The sequence below is a fragment of the Gymnoscopelus braueri genome (genome assembly GCF_963280865.1).
Source record: "Gymnoscopelus braueri genome assembly, chromosome: 19".
Classification (NCBI taxonomy): domain Eukaryota; kingdom Metazoa; phylum Chordata; class Actinopteri; order Myctophiformes; family Myctophidae; genus Gymnoscopelus; species Gymnoscopelus braueri.
The window spans coordinates 15,618,144-15,632,692 of NC_137621.1; the positions used below are offsets into that span (position 1 = coordinate 15,618,144).

The 14,549-nt window shown below is 43.0% G+C and overlaps 2 protein-coding genes across 2 annotated transcripts in view; one reads left to right on the forward strand and one right to left on the reverse strand.

The window, feature by feature from the left end:
- Positions 1-89: 89 nt before the first annotated feature.
- On the reverse strand, positions 90-3,134 carry LOC308075052 (solute carrier family 12 member 7-like; the record flags this gene model as incomplete). The annotated part of the gene is made up of 1 exon (XM_080414637.1): positions 90-3,134. The coding sequence occupies one exon, from the start codon at positions 3,132-3,134 to the stop codon at positions 90-92; it is 3,045 nt and encodes a 1,014-aa protein (XP_080270763.1).
- Positions 3,135-8,597: 5,463 nt separating this feature from the next.
- Positions 8,598-14,549, forward strand: part of dnajc17 (DnaJ (Hsp40) homolog, subfamily C, member 17) — a 50,861-nt gene continuing 44,909 nt past the window's right edge. Inside the window, exon 1 of the mRNA XM_080414886.1 lies at positions 8,598-8,810. Coding sequence (XP_080271012.1) covers positions 8,724-8,810 — 87 coding nt within the window. The 5' untranslated portion in view covers positions 8,598-8,723. The remainder of the gene's footprint in view (positions 8,811-14,549) is intronic.

Here is a 14,549-nt window from a genome sequence, read left to right on the forward strand (position 1 = left end):
AGGCTGGTTACATGAAGTCCAAGATCCACACTGGAGCCACACCGTTTCTATGTGGATCTCGAGATCCACATAACTTCCTAGTTATTTTCCTAAGAGTAGATGGTAATGACTTCACGACCACCACCGCGGACCAAAAGGACTCTGTTGAGGCCCTCTAGAAGAACCTCCAGGAACTCCATGTAGTTTGCGTCACCTTCTCTGTCCTTCGGTGGCGGAGGCATATTGAGCAGGACCAGATGAGCTCCCTGGGACTTATTTACAACCACCTGGTTCAGCTTCACAGCCGTGTGCATCCGACGGACATTTTTCTGGTTTGGTTTGTGATTGAATAAGTCACGTACAGGCACGTTGGTGTTGGACTCGCGGTGGCGATGGCGCTCAATGAAGCACTTATCCTTGGTCCAGGTCATGTGGACCCGCTCAGGCGGAGTCTTGGCCTTGTCGTGGTGTGAAGCCCGAGGCGCTGTGTTCCTGTCATGGATCACCTGGGCCTCTCTCCCCCGCTCCGCCCTGGACAGCTGCATCTTTTTGAGCATCTGAGACCGTTGCTCCATCTCAAGTGTCTTCTCATAGGTGAAGGCTGAGATGTCATTGTCGTGCATCTCCATCACCTCCACCTCTGCCTCCAGTCGGAGGTGGTAGAGGAAGATCTGGAGGTCCTTCTTCATTTGGATGGAGTTGTCGTCCATCTGGGCAACGGTGAAGACACGCATTTTGGATTTCCTCCACACCTTGTGCTGTCGGAGTAGGAAGGGCAGCAGCATCAGCATCCCTCCATCATGAACCACCCACCACACATCAATGGTACCCTCCCCGAGACGATCTTGGTTGGTAGGGAAACTGTCGACATTTTTGGCCACAAGCAAGGCCTGATGAGCTGCTGTGGTCTCACGTACGGTCTCTATGAAGTTCTTCCAGGACTGCGAGTGGTTGGGCTGCTTCCAGGTGGCAGGCCAGGCCATCAGCACCGAGTTGTGCTTCATCCCTCCCAGCCCGGCTGACTGGATGAGGAAGGAGAAGCCGTCCCGCAGATTTGAGGACACCACAACGTGACAGAAACCCTTGGTATGTTCCGCTGTCATGGATGACTTGACGTTCTGCTCAGCCTTCTTGGCCTCTGTTTCCTTCTTGAGATAAGTTCCTTTCAGAGCACTCCCCACTATAGTAAGGCCTTTCCCTGCCTTCAACTGAGTGGTCAAGGACAGCAGGCGAGGGTGTTTTACAGCCAATTCTGAGTCCAAGTTAAGTAGCACCAACAACTGAGGCCGCCAGTTTTTGATATGCGGTGGTGACTCCTCAAGGCAAATAAGAGCATAGTGTGCAGCATTAAGAGACAAACTTCTGATCCCATCTCCCCACTCCTTCTCTGCCCCTCTGTATTCGATGTACTTGTAGATGAAGCCAGCGATGACCATGGCTATGATAGCGTAGACCCATGAGGACATGAACATGATTGCAAGACACAAGCTCATACCAAGGGAGGACAGGGCCCAGTGGTAGTATTTGAAGCGTGGTCTCCAGTTGGGTGTGCGGAGCAGGGTCTGAAGAGCACAGGCCAGGTTGACAAACAAGTAACATATTAGGGTGAACATGGCGAGGATGGGAGCCACAGCATCCACGGAGGCAATGAGGATGCCAATCTCACAGATTCCTACAGTCAACAGCAGTGCCCAGGTGGGCTCTCCATTAGCTTTACCATGGCCAAACACCTGTAGGAATGGTATTATGCCATCTCGTGCAATGGCCTGCAGCAGACGTGGAGCTCCGATCAAATTCTGAAGCGCCGCCCCACAGCTGGCGAAAAAGGAGCCAATCACAACCACCCATGGAGAGGGCCACGACAGTGTAGCGATCACAAGGTTCCTTTTCACTGAGTTACCAAACTTATCTCGGAGCACAACCCCCTCAATGCAGGAACTAAACAGCACAACACAGATAAAATAGATGCTAGAGGTGGTGCCGACAGCCAGGAGGGTTCCAATGGGGATGGACTTCTGGGCATCTTTCAGATCCCCTGATCGGTTGGAACCAGCCGTAATACCTGTAACAGAGGGGAAGTAGATACCGACCAGCAGGGTGAAGTAGGTGGCGATATCGTTTACCACGTATGGCTTGTAGATGTCCTTGGAGTTATCATTTACTGGATTAGACGGCAGGAACCTTTTTTCAATGAGCATGCCCAGTGAACCGTAGTTTGGCCACATGTTATCTGAGATGATCCCACTACTCAGCCCAGGGATCCCCTGCAGCGTGGTCACTTCGTTGACACTGAAGTACTCATCACAGGTGGCGTTGAGCTCCGGCCCTGAACAGAACAGATTCCACAGCTCTGTGGTGACTGTCACATTGTTGATGATCTCTGTCTTCAGACACTTATCAAAGTCATGGTTCTGCAGTGTGCGATTTCCCAACAGACAAACAGGGAAGTCAGGAGGCTCAAATGCGGACTTGATGGCCCCTGCGAAAATAGACAAGATTGATACGATGACACAGGCAAGAAAGACCAATGCAAGTTTGTTTACGTACTTCACGCCAATAAATGCAACCAGGGCCATGAGTGTCAAAGAACAGGTGCCATAAACACGCATGTTATTCAGCAAGGCACCCACCTTCTCCTCTTTACCCTCAGCAATGAAGATGGCCGCCTTAGGTATTATGTAGGTCAGCAAAACCTCTATAGAACCCAATATGGACAAAGAGCCACCAAATGTTGTTGCCAGGTAGAAACAGAGGCCCACAGCCCCACCAAACTCTGCACCCAGAGATCTGGAGATCATATAATAGGAGCCTCCGGCTGGTACTACGCCATTAGTAGCAATTGCACTCATGGATATGGTTGTCAAGAAGGTACAAAGGCAGCACATGCACACTATGACCAGAGTCTGAATGATGCCTGCTGTACCTATAATCCAGGGGAGGCGCAGGAAGAGCATGACTCCCAGGATGTTCTGGAGGCAGGGCAGGTAGACACCCATGAAGGTCCCCATTTGAGGGCTCTTGACAATATTCCTTTTGTGTCCTTTGTCTTCATCAGTCTCCTTATGTTCCTCAGCCCCCTCGGCTATGTTTGCCAGTTTATTTAGGAGAGATGAAACCATAGGGTTGCTGTCCATTTCCTCCTCGAAGAGAGCCATGTTCTTGGCGTCATAGTTGTTGCCCATGTCAGTATCAGTGTTGTTGATAACGGGGTTGCAGTCACCGATCGGCACGACCACAGTCTCGCTCATATTCACGTTATCTTCCTGGCTCTTCATCGCACTACGTAGGGCGAAAGCAGGGACTACAGTTCAACACTGCGGTCCATAGTCCTATAGACTGGTGGTAAGCAAACATTATGCTTTAAATCTTTATATAGGCTGCACTGAGGTCTGTTCTGATGTCACACAACACAAACCGTTGCCATGCACCTGACCATGATTGATCTGAATTTGGCATTGTATACTTTGACGTTAGATGTCTGCATACACTTTTCTCTTAATAATGCCACTGGATCAATTGAAGGTTGGGTCTGCTTTCCAGTTCTAATGCTAACAGCAAGCTACAGTAACACTTAATGGTATGTTTGCCAACCGTCCCTTGAAACAAGGAATCGTCCCTTATCACCCCATCTCCGCCAGGCTGAAGGCGTGACCGAGACTATGTTTTAGCTTTTTTTCTGTGTACACCATATCGTTTTAGCCAAAAATAGCAGATACAGTGTGTATTACTTTGTGTTTGTGGGTTCATTCAATGAAGACACGTTGTTTGAAAGAGTAGACGTTCTTTACAGGTGGAATCTTGATAGTGGTTACAGGAGAGGCACAGTAACAATGTTCACTGGCGGGCTTTCTGACATGAATCAATAACAACGCTGTGCATGCAGGCTCTGTGTGCTAGGAAGGCATACTAGTCAACGGATGCACTGATCAACACAGGCATGAGTAATCAATCAATCAGGTAAATATGATTTGCTCATATCATTACACAGTGTGCTTGTAGATCGGCTATTTTTGGCTAATGTCCTCAGACAGTGAGTCTGAAGAAGGGCATAGGCCCGAAACGTTACTCTGCTTAAATCAAAGATTAATCTATTGGAGCATACAGTGCGCGGCTCTGCTTTATTGCCTTTGAGCCACAAAGGCCATAGCTGCCGTGGCCACTCAGTTTGGCCTAATTATGCCCCTCAAAAATATGCCAAAACGACATGCCCTGAGGCCACAGTAACCTTGATGCCTCACCCACACTGCCACAACTGATTTTTTCCTCTGCCTCTCTCCGTACAGTTTTTAAACACCAGTGTCTTTTATTACGATTCTTCCCTCCTACCCAACTCATGTTCAAATGAATCCAGTGGGTAACCGGAATGCTCGGTACAGCAACCTAGTCAATCCCTTTTTTTTCTCGGAAAGCACACAGCTGTCTATTCCAATGCGCTGCACATTTTAAAACAATAGTTTTAAATGTCTGCATTAACTACTGAGCCACTTGACCACCAAAAAAACAATCCTTATTATTTTGGATAATAATAATCCAGTCTAATCAGTACAGACAGTGCTTCCATTGCAAAGGGGCCACTTAGCTGCAAAGGTGAGTGTGTATGTATTATACATCATGGCTCTTACAGAGATTGCATGCGCTTTTCAAAGGACTTAGTGTTTCTTGAGGACAGAAGTAGATCAAATCAAGTTCTACCAGCTAAACCATTGGTTTGGTTTGACAAGGTACGGTAGCTGTGGATTCCAATAAGGTGATCAGGTATTCTGCTGTTGATGAGAAAGTCCAAGGCATGCAAATGTACAAGCTACACTTCATTTGATTTATTAGACAGAATAATTACATGTTAAATGCTTCTCACAGAAACGTCAAGAATAAAATGCCAATAGAACACTGGAACAAGGACACTTGAGAGAGAGACAAAAAAGATATGTAGGCCTACATGATGAGTGATTAATGAAGGGCATGCCATGATTTTAATTGAATGCAGTGTCACATAGTTTAATGAGAAGGCAACTAACTGTCATGATTTATGACCTTTATTTGCATGACCCAGTACACGTACATGTGGTGAATCACTCATCTAAGTAAGCATAACATAAATCAATCTGTGCGTAAACAACCTTTACTGAGTGACAAATATGTGCCATCATTAAGAGAAAACACTAGTTCTAAATACAAGAGGCCAGAGGCCTGTTTAAATCAGAAACTATGAAAGCACAGATAGTGTAATGACTAATCAATTTATTAGTATTTAATTGAGTATAATTTTGAACAGGTACATGAATACATTAATTGTAGGGCAAGAAATTAAGTTGATTTCAGAGGCGAGCATTTAATACGAAGGCATTAACTCATTAAATTGATCAGAGGTGAGCTAACTTTTAGGTTGGAGAAGGACACAGGCTGTGGATGGAGGGTTTCCATGGATTATGATTGCTGAGTGTTATTGTGGGATCGCTAAAGCGATCACACTACTGTTATTGTCAACACCGTTTTTTGACCCCTAACTAGTCCTTCATACTTTTAGCTACAAACTCCGTTCCAACTCTTCAACGTTCGGCCTACTCAGGACATGTCGGCTACCATTTGAATTTTTGAAATAATTTGTACTTTTAGAGATATTTCACTTTTTATTTCTAAAAAACTCCCATTCATTTCAATGGAGAAATTCATACTTTTAGATAGAAACTCCGTTCCAACTCTATAACGTTCAGCCTACTTAGGACATATTGGCTACCATTAGAATTTTTTGAAATAATTTGTACTTTTAGAGATATTTCACTTTTTAAATAGTAAAAATACTTAAAAGTTGATAAAAAGAGTAAAAATACTTAAAAGTTGTAAAAATTAGTAAAAGCTACTTTAAAGTAAATAAAGTGACTAAAAATACTTTAAAGTAAATACCTTGAGTAAAAATACTTAAGAGTACTTATATTGAGTAAAAATACTTAAAAGTACTCAAAATGAGTAAAAATACTTAAAAGTTGAAAAAAATAGTAAAAATACTTAAAAGTTGATAAAAAGAGTAAAAATACTTAAAAGTTGTAAAAATTAGTAAAAGCTACTTTAAAGTAAATAAAGTGACAAAAAATACTTCAAAGTAAGTACCTTGATTAAAAATACTTAAGAGTACTCAACATGAGTAAAAATACTTAAAAGTTGAAAAAAATAGTAAAAATACTTAAAAGTTGAAAAAAATAGTAAAAATACTTAAAAGTTGAAAAAAATAGTAAAAATACTTAAAAGTTGTAAAAATTTGTAAAAAATACTTTAAAGTAAATAAAGTGACTAAAAATAATTTAAAGTAAATACCCTTTCAAACCTTTAGAACCTCTTAAACCTTTAGAACCTCTTAAACCTTTCAAACCTTTCAAACCTTTCAAACCTTTCAAACCTTTCGAACCTTTAGAACCTTTCAAACCTTTAGAACCTTTAGAACCTTTAGAACCTTTAGAACCTCTTAAACCTTTCAAACCTTTAGAACCTCTTAAACCTTTCAAACCTTTAGAACCTCTTAAACCTTTCAAACCTTTCAAACCTTTCAAACCTTTCAAACCTTTAGAACCATTCAAAGCTTTAGAACCTTTAGAACCTTTCAAACCTTTAGAACCTCTTAAACCTTTCAAACCTTTCAAACCTCTTAAACCTTTCAAACCTTTCAAACCTTTAGAACCTTTCAAAACTTTAGAACCTTTAAAACCTTTAAAACCTTTAAAACCTTTAAACCTTTAAAACCTTTAACTCTACTAACACTATCAATACTCAATACCATCAACATTCTTAGCGATCCCACACTGTTTCTTCAGGAACAGTACCTTCTAGTTACAGTTGTTATTGTCATTAGTGGAACACTTTGGAACACTGTCTCTCAACTAATGACAACCAGCTTTACTACCAGTTCTGCCCTCCTTTGCCTTGGTAGCAAAGCTCCTTCTGAACAGATGACATGCCTTCTGTTTTTGCTCTTTTCCTGCACCATTTTCTCCAACAAAGGATTGAAAGCACATTTAGCTATTTTCACAGAATTGCAGCAGTGTGCAACACTACGAATCTCCTGCACACATTAATGAGCATGTTACTTTCCGAGTCACCAAAATTATTCAAACACATTTTTAATATGTTTTTACAATATAATGACGAAAATATATAGGTTATATTTAGATTTTTTTTGTTTCAAAATAAAACATGTGCCATGGACATAGACATGTCTTGCCACGGACACGTTTGTCCGTGTACGGACATGTTGATGTACGTATTTATTATGCAATTTGTCATCAATCTGGGAACCCATCACCAAATAAAAAGGAAAAACAGCGCCCTCTGTGATTCTTGAGGACAGAAGTAGATCAAATCAAGTAGCTAGTTGTGGATTCCAATAAGGTGATCAGGACAGGTATTCTGCTGTTGATGAGAAAGTCCACGGCATGCAAATGTAACAATAGAAAAAAGACACACACTACATACACTTGATTTGATTTATTAACGTAGACGTAATAATTACATGTTAAATGCTTCTCACAGAAACGTCAAGAATAAAATGCCAATAGAACACTGGAACAAGGACACTTGAGAGAGAGACAAAAAAGATATAGGCCTACATGATGAGTGATTAATGAAGGGCATGCCAGGATTTTAATTGATGCAGTGTCACATAGTTTAATGAGAAGGCACCTAACTGTCATGATTTATGACCTTTATTTGCATGACCCAGTACACGTACATGTGGTGAATCACTCATCTAAGTAAGCATAACATAAATCAATCTGTGCGTAAACAAACAACCTTTACTGAGTGACAAATATGTGCCATCATTAAGAGAAAACACTAGTTCTAAATACAAGAGGCCAGAGGCCTGTTTTAATCAGAAACTATGAAAGCACAGATATATAATGACTAATCAATGTATTAGTATTTAATTGAGTATTATTTTTGAACAGGTACATGAATACATGAATTGTAGGGCAAGAAATTAAGTTGATTTCAGAGGCGAGCATTTAATACGAAGGCATTAACTCATTAAATTGATCAGAGGTGAGCTAACTTTTCCATGGATTATGATTGCTGAGTGTTATTACAGTTGTTATTGTCATTAGTGGAACACTTTGGAACACTGTCTCTCAACTAATGACAACCAGCTTTACTTGTCCAGTTCTGCCCTCCTTTGCCTTGGTAGCAAAGCTCCTTCTGAACAGATGACATGCCTTCTGTTTTTGCTCTTTTCCTGCACCATTTTCTCCAACAAAGGATTGAAAGCACATTTAGCTATTTTCACAGAATTGCAGCAGTGTGCAACACTACGAATCTCCTGCACACATTAATGAGCATGTTACTTTCCGAGTCACCAAAATTATTCAAACACATTTTTAATATGTTTTTATAATATAATGACGAAAATATATAGGTTATATTTTGATTTTTTTGTTTCAAAATAAAACATGTGCCACGGACATAGACATGTCTTGCCACGGACACGTATGTCCGTGTACGGACATGTTGATGTACGTATTTATTATGCAATTTGTCCATAAACCATAAATGCAACCTGACGACTACATCTCCCGGCATGCACTGCGGGAGGAAGACCAATAAACAATATCCGGTTCAAAGGACAAAACGTCAAACTCATGCACCCTGCTACAACCAACACAAACATAAGTGGAAATACCTAAACGTAAACACTGCGTTGTTGTAATTATCCTATTTTGTGTTCCGTTTATTTTTTGGAGGCGCATTTCATTGCAGAGAAAATGTCTGGAAAATCGAAAACAAAGGAGCTCCTCCAGATGGACTTGTATGGTTTACTTGGTATTGCAAGCACTGCTACGTCGAAAGAGGTGGGTTTTGATAGGAGACGTTAACTTGCTTTTCACCTGATATTATGTATGCTTATAAGTCCGTTTTTCCAAGTATAAGTCATAACGAGAGAGAAGAGAGGAGAGAAGAGGAAGAGAGAGAAGAGAGAGAGAAGAGAGCGAGAGAGAGAGAGAGAGAGAGAGAGAGAGGGGGAGAGAGAGGGGGAGAGAGGGAGACTAAGAGACTACGTCATTTGTACGTATTAAGATGGTGTGTGGAATAAACGAACTCGGAAATAAAATGCCAGTGAATAGTGTCAAAGAACATTAGTGACTGTCTCTTGACTATAAAGGCTATCATAAGATTGGGTTGTGGTATCCTCAAATGGCCACAGGGTGGCGGCATCGTACCACCGCTGCAGCCAGTTTTTGACTTGGACGTCCAACCTCAAAATGAGAAACAGCTTTTATTTCTGAATGGATGTGTGATTTAGATGACGTATATATTCAATATAAAGCTGTGGATTTGATTCTGCAGGGCACCTCAACTTATATCACAAGTTTATTGATGTGAAAGAGTGGGTGAAATTCCTTAGTACAACCAATATCAAATATACATAAAGTGTGTAATCAAGACAGAGAGTTTCTCAGTTTCTTACAAATAAGATATAGCAGTGCTTATCTGAAGGATACTAACTCAGCTAATACACGACTTGTGAAACATGAACATTAATTTACAAAATGATAGGATGAAGATCTGCCTAGTCAAGTATTGCATGTATTTATATGCCTTTGTCTAATTGAAACAGAATGCGCCCTGCATGACATGGATTCTGAATTTACTCTGGGAAGATCTACCCCTCTCTATCTAATTTTCCCACCCCAGAGCCATTTCACCAAGCCCAATCCAGACATTTCCCAAAGAACCACCGCTCCACCTCACAGTTTCCAGTTTCTTGAATCTGCAGGCCAGAAGGGAAATTAAAATCACTGCCAAAATGAGGGAAAAAGTTAATTTCTTAATTGGATTTCAAAGTCCCATCCGCCTCGGAGGAGCATGCTTGAGGAAGTTAGTGGTTGTGGCTTTGGCAGAAACAAAGTCTCCAAAATGTGGAAGGCTAGCTCTGTGAGGTCTGTTGATGGTCGAGAGAGATAGTAAAGCTTTCCTGTGTACAGTGCACAAGGTTTTGGGAGGACCCAAACTAATTAACTGTAGGAAGACAGATGTCATCGCATCGGCTACTTAGTCCCAGTTGTTGGGCCCGATGCTCCACCACCAATGTTGTTTATCACTGGAAGAGGAAGGGGCTCTTCCCAAAGTATGTTTATGTGGGCTTAGCCGCAGCTTGTAAAGCATTACCCTGACGTAGGAAGTTTGTCTCCCGCTACTCGTCCTGGTTCCAGTTAGCATCTCTCTCAGTGTTATCACTGCTATTGACATTCCTCTTAAGCTTGGCTGGCCGAGAAATAGCCAATCCATAGTGTAAATGAACATGGACAGCTGGGGGTTTGCTCTGTCCTTGTTTTGCAAACTTGACGTTGTAGCTGATTTTAAAGGCCAGGAAGTCGTTTGCAGAGCCACGCTCATGCATATCAGCAGGTAATAATAGCCCCAAAGTAGGTGTTTTACCTACCACAGATTGCATGTCGAACATAATGTCAACAACCAAGACCACACAACATTTCTTGTGGTTTGTTCAACTTCTTTTAAATGGAAACGAGGCACAGAGCAGCGTACCTGCTGTGACATTGTAATGCTTTACGTGGATGGTGTGGTAACTGCCTGCATGCAGCTTATGGGTTACGTGCAGACAGAACTGTTATCATGGTTCATGGTTTCCAAAGCAGTGGGTATATAGATTTGTTTTGCCGCCATTCTTCCTGTTGTTCTAGCAATAGAAACTACCTTGACTTTTGTGTCTGCAGAGTGCGCAGACGTATCGATAGATAAAGGATCTCCAATCCTCTGGCAACCCGAGCCTAAGCTTATGGGTTACATGCAGACAGAACTGTTAACATGACTTGTATGCAGAACCCCTTCCCTCTTTCGGCGAGTTTGTTCTTCATTGTCTGGCTAACCTTTTCGAGGTCAAATAGGCGAGTATATAAAGTGACCCTCTGCCATACTGGCTGACTGTGTTTTCTCTGATAACATCCTGTGAATGGCTGAGTACAGAACAATAATTAAGCAGGATGGCTCCCTGGCAGAGCAGGCAGCTAATCAGCTACACTGGCCAGGTGCCCCTGCCTGGTCTGGATGCTGTACATAGGGCCCCTGCCAGGGCTGCACCGTGGCTGCACAGGGCCCCTGCCTGGTGTAATAAGGACAAGATTTGGGCATAAAGTTGAGACTGGGGGAGATTTGTGTGGTGGCACAGAGCCTGTTCTCCACCAGGCACCAATCATTAGGCTACTGTTTGCAGTTTTGCTGGTAGAAGGTTGGAACTTCCTTCAACACTTGTCTCCTCAGTTCCTCTATCCTCAAACCGAGTTAGGGAAAGAACCCATTGAGACCTGAAGCCGATTCTACATGTCTCCTAAATCTCAACAGTTTTCTGAAAAACATATGTTTCTATATCAGTGGTGCTCAATCTTTTTCATGTCAAGGACCCCCAAAATGATATGTATTTGGCCGCGGACCCCCATCAAAATATTATGTTCCAGGGACCCCCCAGAAGCAAAGATTTTAGTTAAAAATGTTCGCTTTAAAACAATATATATTCAAAGATTTGCACACATTTTCACGATTTTTCAAAAATAGCAGATCTACAAGCTCGTAGCGCGGCACTCGGTGCCGCGCTATGAGCTTGTATATCTGCTATTTTTTAATAGCCAAAGTGTAAAATAATGCTTTTTAGCTCAAATCTAAAAAGGACACTTCCGGGTCTTAATGGGTTAGGCTACTGTTTGCAGTTTTGCTGGTAGAAGGTTGGAACTTCCTTCAACACTTGTCTCCTCAGTTCCTCTATCCTCAAACCGAGTTAGGGAAAGAGGTTTAACAGACACAGAGAGGGGACATACTGTATGGCCGGGAGTTGAGCAGCATATAGGCCATGGGAGTGAGACGAAATGGAATAGGAGCAAAGGAACAATTAGAAGTAAACAGGCTTCATGGATGGTTGGTGCTGTGCACTGAGAGAAGGGCTGCTGCAGATTGTAGCCAAGCACTACCTATTGCCGTCTTAACGCTGCAGCATATTCCAACTGTAGGTTATTAAGAACAAAATTACATAATTAAGAACTTTGGCAGTGACTTTCAGAACTTTGTTTGATAGTTCTTGCACTTCCAACATTTTCCAACTTGCCAAGCAAAGTTCTGACCAAACATTGCGTGTGACTGGTCAGATAATCGATGCGCTCGTGATTTATTTAGTTTAATTTCCGCAATCTGTCAGCAACGTATCATGTACTGTTTTGATGAGCGACTACAAATAATGCATTGTTGCTTTGATTTTGGCATCGTTTGGAGTATGTTGCAGCCTTCACTCTCTTCCTCTGTCTGTCTCTCCCTCTCTCTCCTAACTGATTCAGGACCAACTTTAAAACCTCATGCAGCGCTGCTGAAGGATAATTGCTTACAGTTAGTGATTCTCAATTGTTTGGCCTGTAGGGAGATGGCACTTGACCTGAGACCCCCACCTCCCTTATACTGTGTACTAAGCTCTTCCAAAGTTGAACTGCTCTGCTTTCCAGTTTGAAGAGGTCACTGGCCTGCTCCTCAGCATCGGGTTTGCGTGTGTTGCGTGGGAGCAATCATGCATTATTGAAATAATCAGGGGAGCGCTTGCCATTTAACAGGAGAGATGCAAGACTTGAGGAGGATCAGGCGTTTGTGGGTGGTGATGAGGGGAGGGGGGGTCGAATGACAGTAAAGGGGGAGGTACACATTAGAAAGCACAGTATTAAACCAACCTGAAATATGCTGCACCTTAAGTCTGGATTTTAACTTTATCTTCTCTGACCATGAATCCAGCACGTATAGGAGATGACACGAGTGATGTCACTGAGAGGTCTAGTTAAGTGACACGGTCACAGCCTTCGATGAATTGAGTACAAAGGACACCAATGGAAACAAGCCATAGTGCTTTCTTGAGTTTAACGTCCTCTTAACAGAGCGGCTCAGCCGGGCAGAGAATCGCTCCCAACGTCTGCTGTATTCATGACTGATGTGGAGACATGTTTATCATGTCAGCGCAATGCTTTCTGGCTGAAGGAGACCAGGGGATGAGGAGAGCGTGTGTGAATTAAGGACACAGTTTGACTTTTAGTTTTTCTTGCGCCTTCGTTTTTCTCGTCTCTGGCCATCGAAACAGCGGATTGGCTGCGTAGAAAAGGGAGCTCTCCGCACCTTGTCAGTCACCAACTGCCCACTTGTTATAACCAAGCCTAGCTTGGCCTGACACCTGCACACACACACACACACACACACACACACACACACACACACACACACACACACACACACACACACACACACACACACACACACACACACACACACACACACACACACACACACACACACACACACACCATGTACGTGCACAGGACATTCACATGAACATGTGTGGCATTCTACCTTTTTGCTTCCTTGCGTCCCATTTCCTTGCCTTCTTGTCAAAACCCACAGGGGAGTATTGGAGAAAGTCCTGGCTGAGAGGAGTAAATAACGAAAGACAGAGCGGGGAGTTCATGGTACAGTGAGGGGGGGCTTGGGTGGGTGGCGGCAGGCCCGGTCCGGTCCGGTCCAGTACAGTACCAGCAAGTATTTCTGCTTGGCGTAGGTTCACAGCCCTGCGTGTCGGTATACAGAGTTGTAGGAAGACCCTGTGTGCCAAGGAGAAAGGATACTGATTGAAGCGCCTAATGAGTGTTTAGCTTCCCAGTGGTGAACTGAATTAAGATTCACATTCTGGAACTACAGAGAGACGCACGTGAGGACAACTCCTCCACCAAGTTGAAGGAAGGAGTTGTGACGTTAAGGGAGTGACGTTCGAGGCCTCCTTCCTCCCCAGAGCACTTTTTTTGCTCTCTCAGATGATCACATTGAGGCCTCTACCACTTCAGGCACCAGGCGTAGCGTGCCTGAACTTTTACTATCATGGAGACTCACTGGGGTCGCTGTTAAAAAGCCTCAGACACTGATGGATTACCCTGTTCTCCTCAGTTCACTTATACTGCCATGTTTTTCCCCCCAGTCAGTCAGCTCTGTTTGCTTTGGCCTGCATTCCACAGATACAATAGTGCAAAACAACACACAGGGAAACGTTGCATATATGCCAGAGGACACGGCGTCCAATGCAAACGTTTCCCAGACATGAGGAAAGGAGCTCCCGATTTCTCTCTCTCTCTCTCTCTCTCTCTCTCTCTCTCTCTCTCTCTCTCTCACTCTGGGTCTCAGCAGACAGATGGACAGGAGATTGATTTGCGCTGCGGGTGGAGAGGTGAAACCATGCATGTGGCTGATTAACCCATTAAGACCTGAGGCCGATTCTACCAAAATGTCTACTAAATCATAACAGTTTTTTTGAAAAACGTATGTTTCTATATCAGTGGTGCTCAAACGTTTTCATGTCGAGGACCCCCAAAATGATATGTATTTGGCGGTGGACCCCCATCTCAACCCCCAGAAGCAAAGATTTGAGTTAAAAACGTTTGCTAGTAAAAATATATATATTCAACGATTTGAACAAATGTTCATGATTTTTCAATAATAGCAGATCTACAAGCTCATGGGTATGACTATGAGCTTGTATCTGCGATTTTTTAATAGCCAAAGTA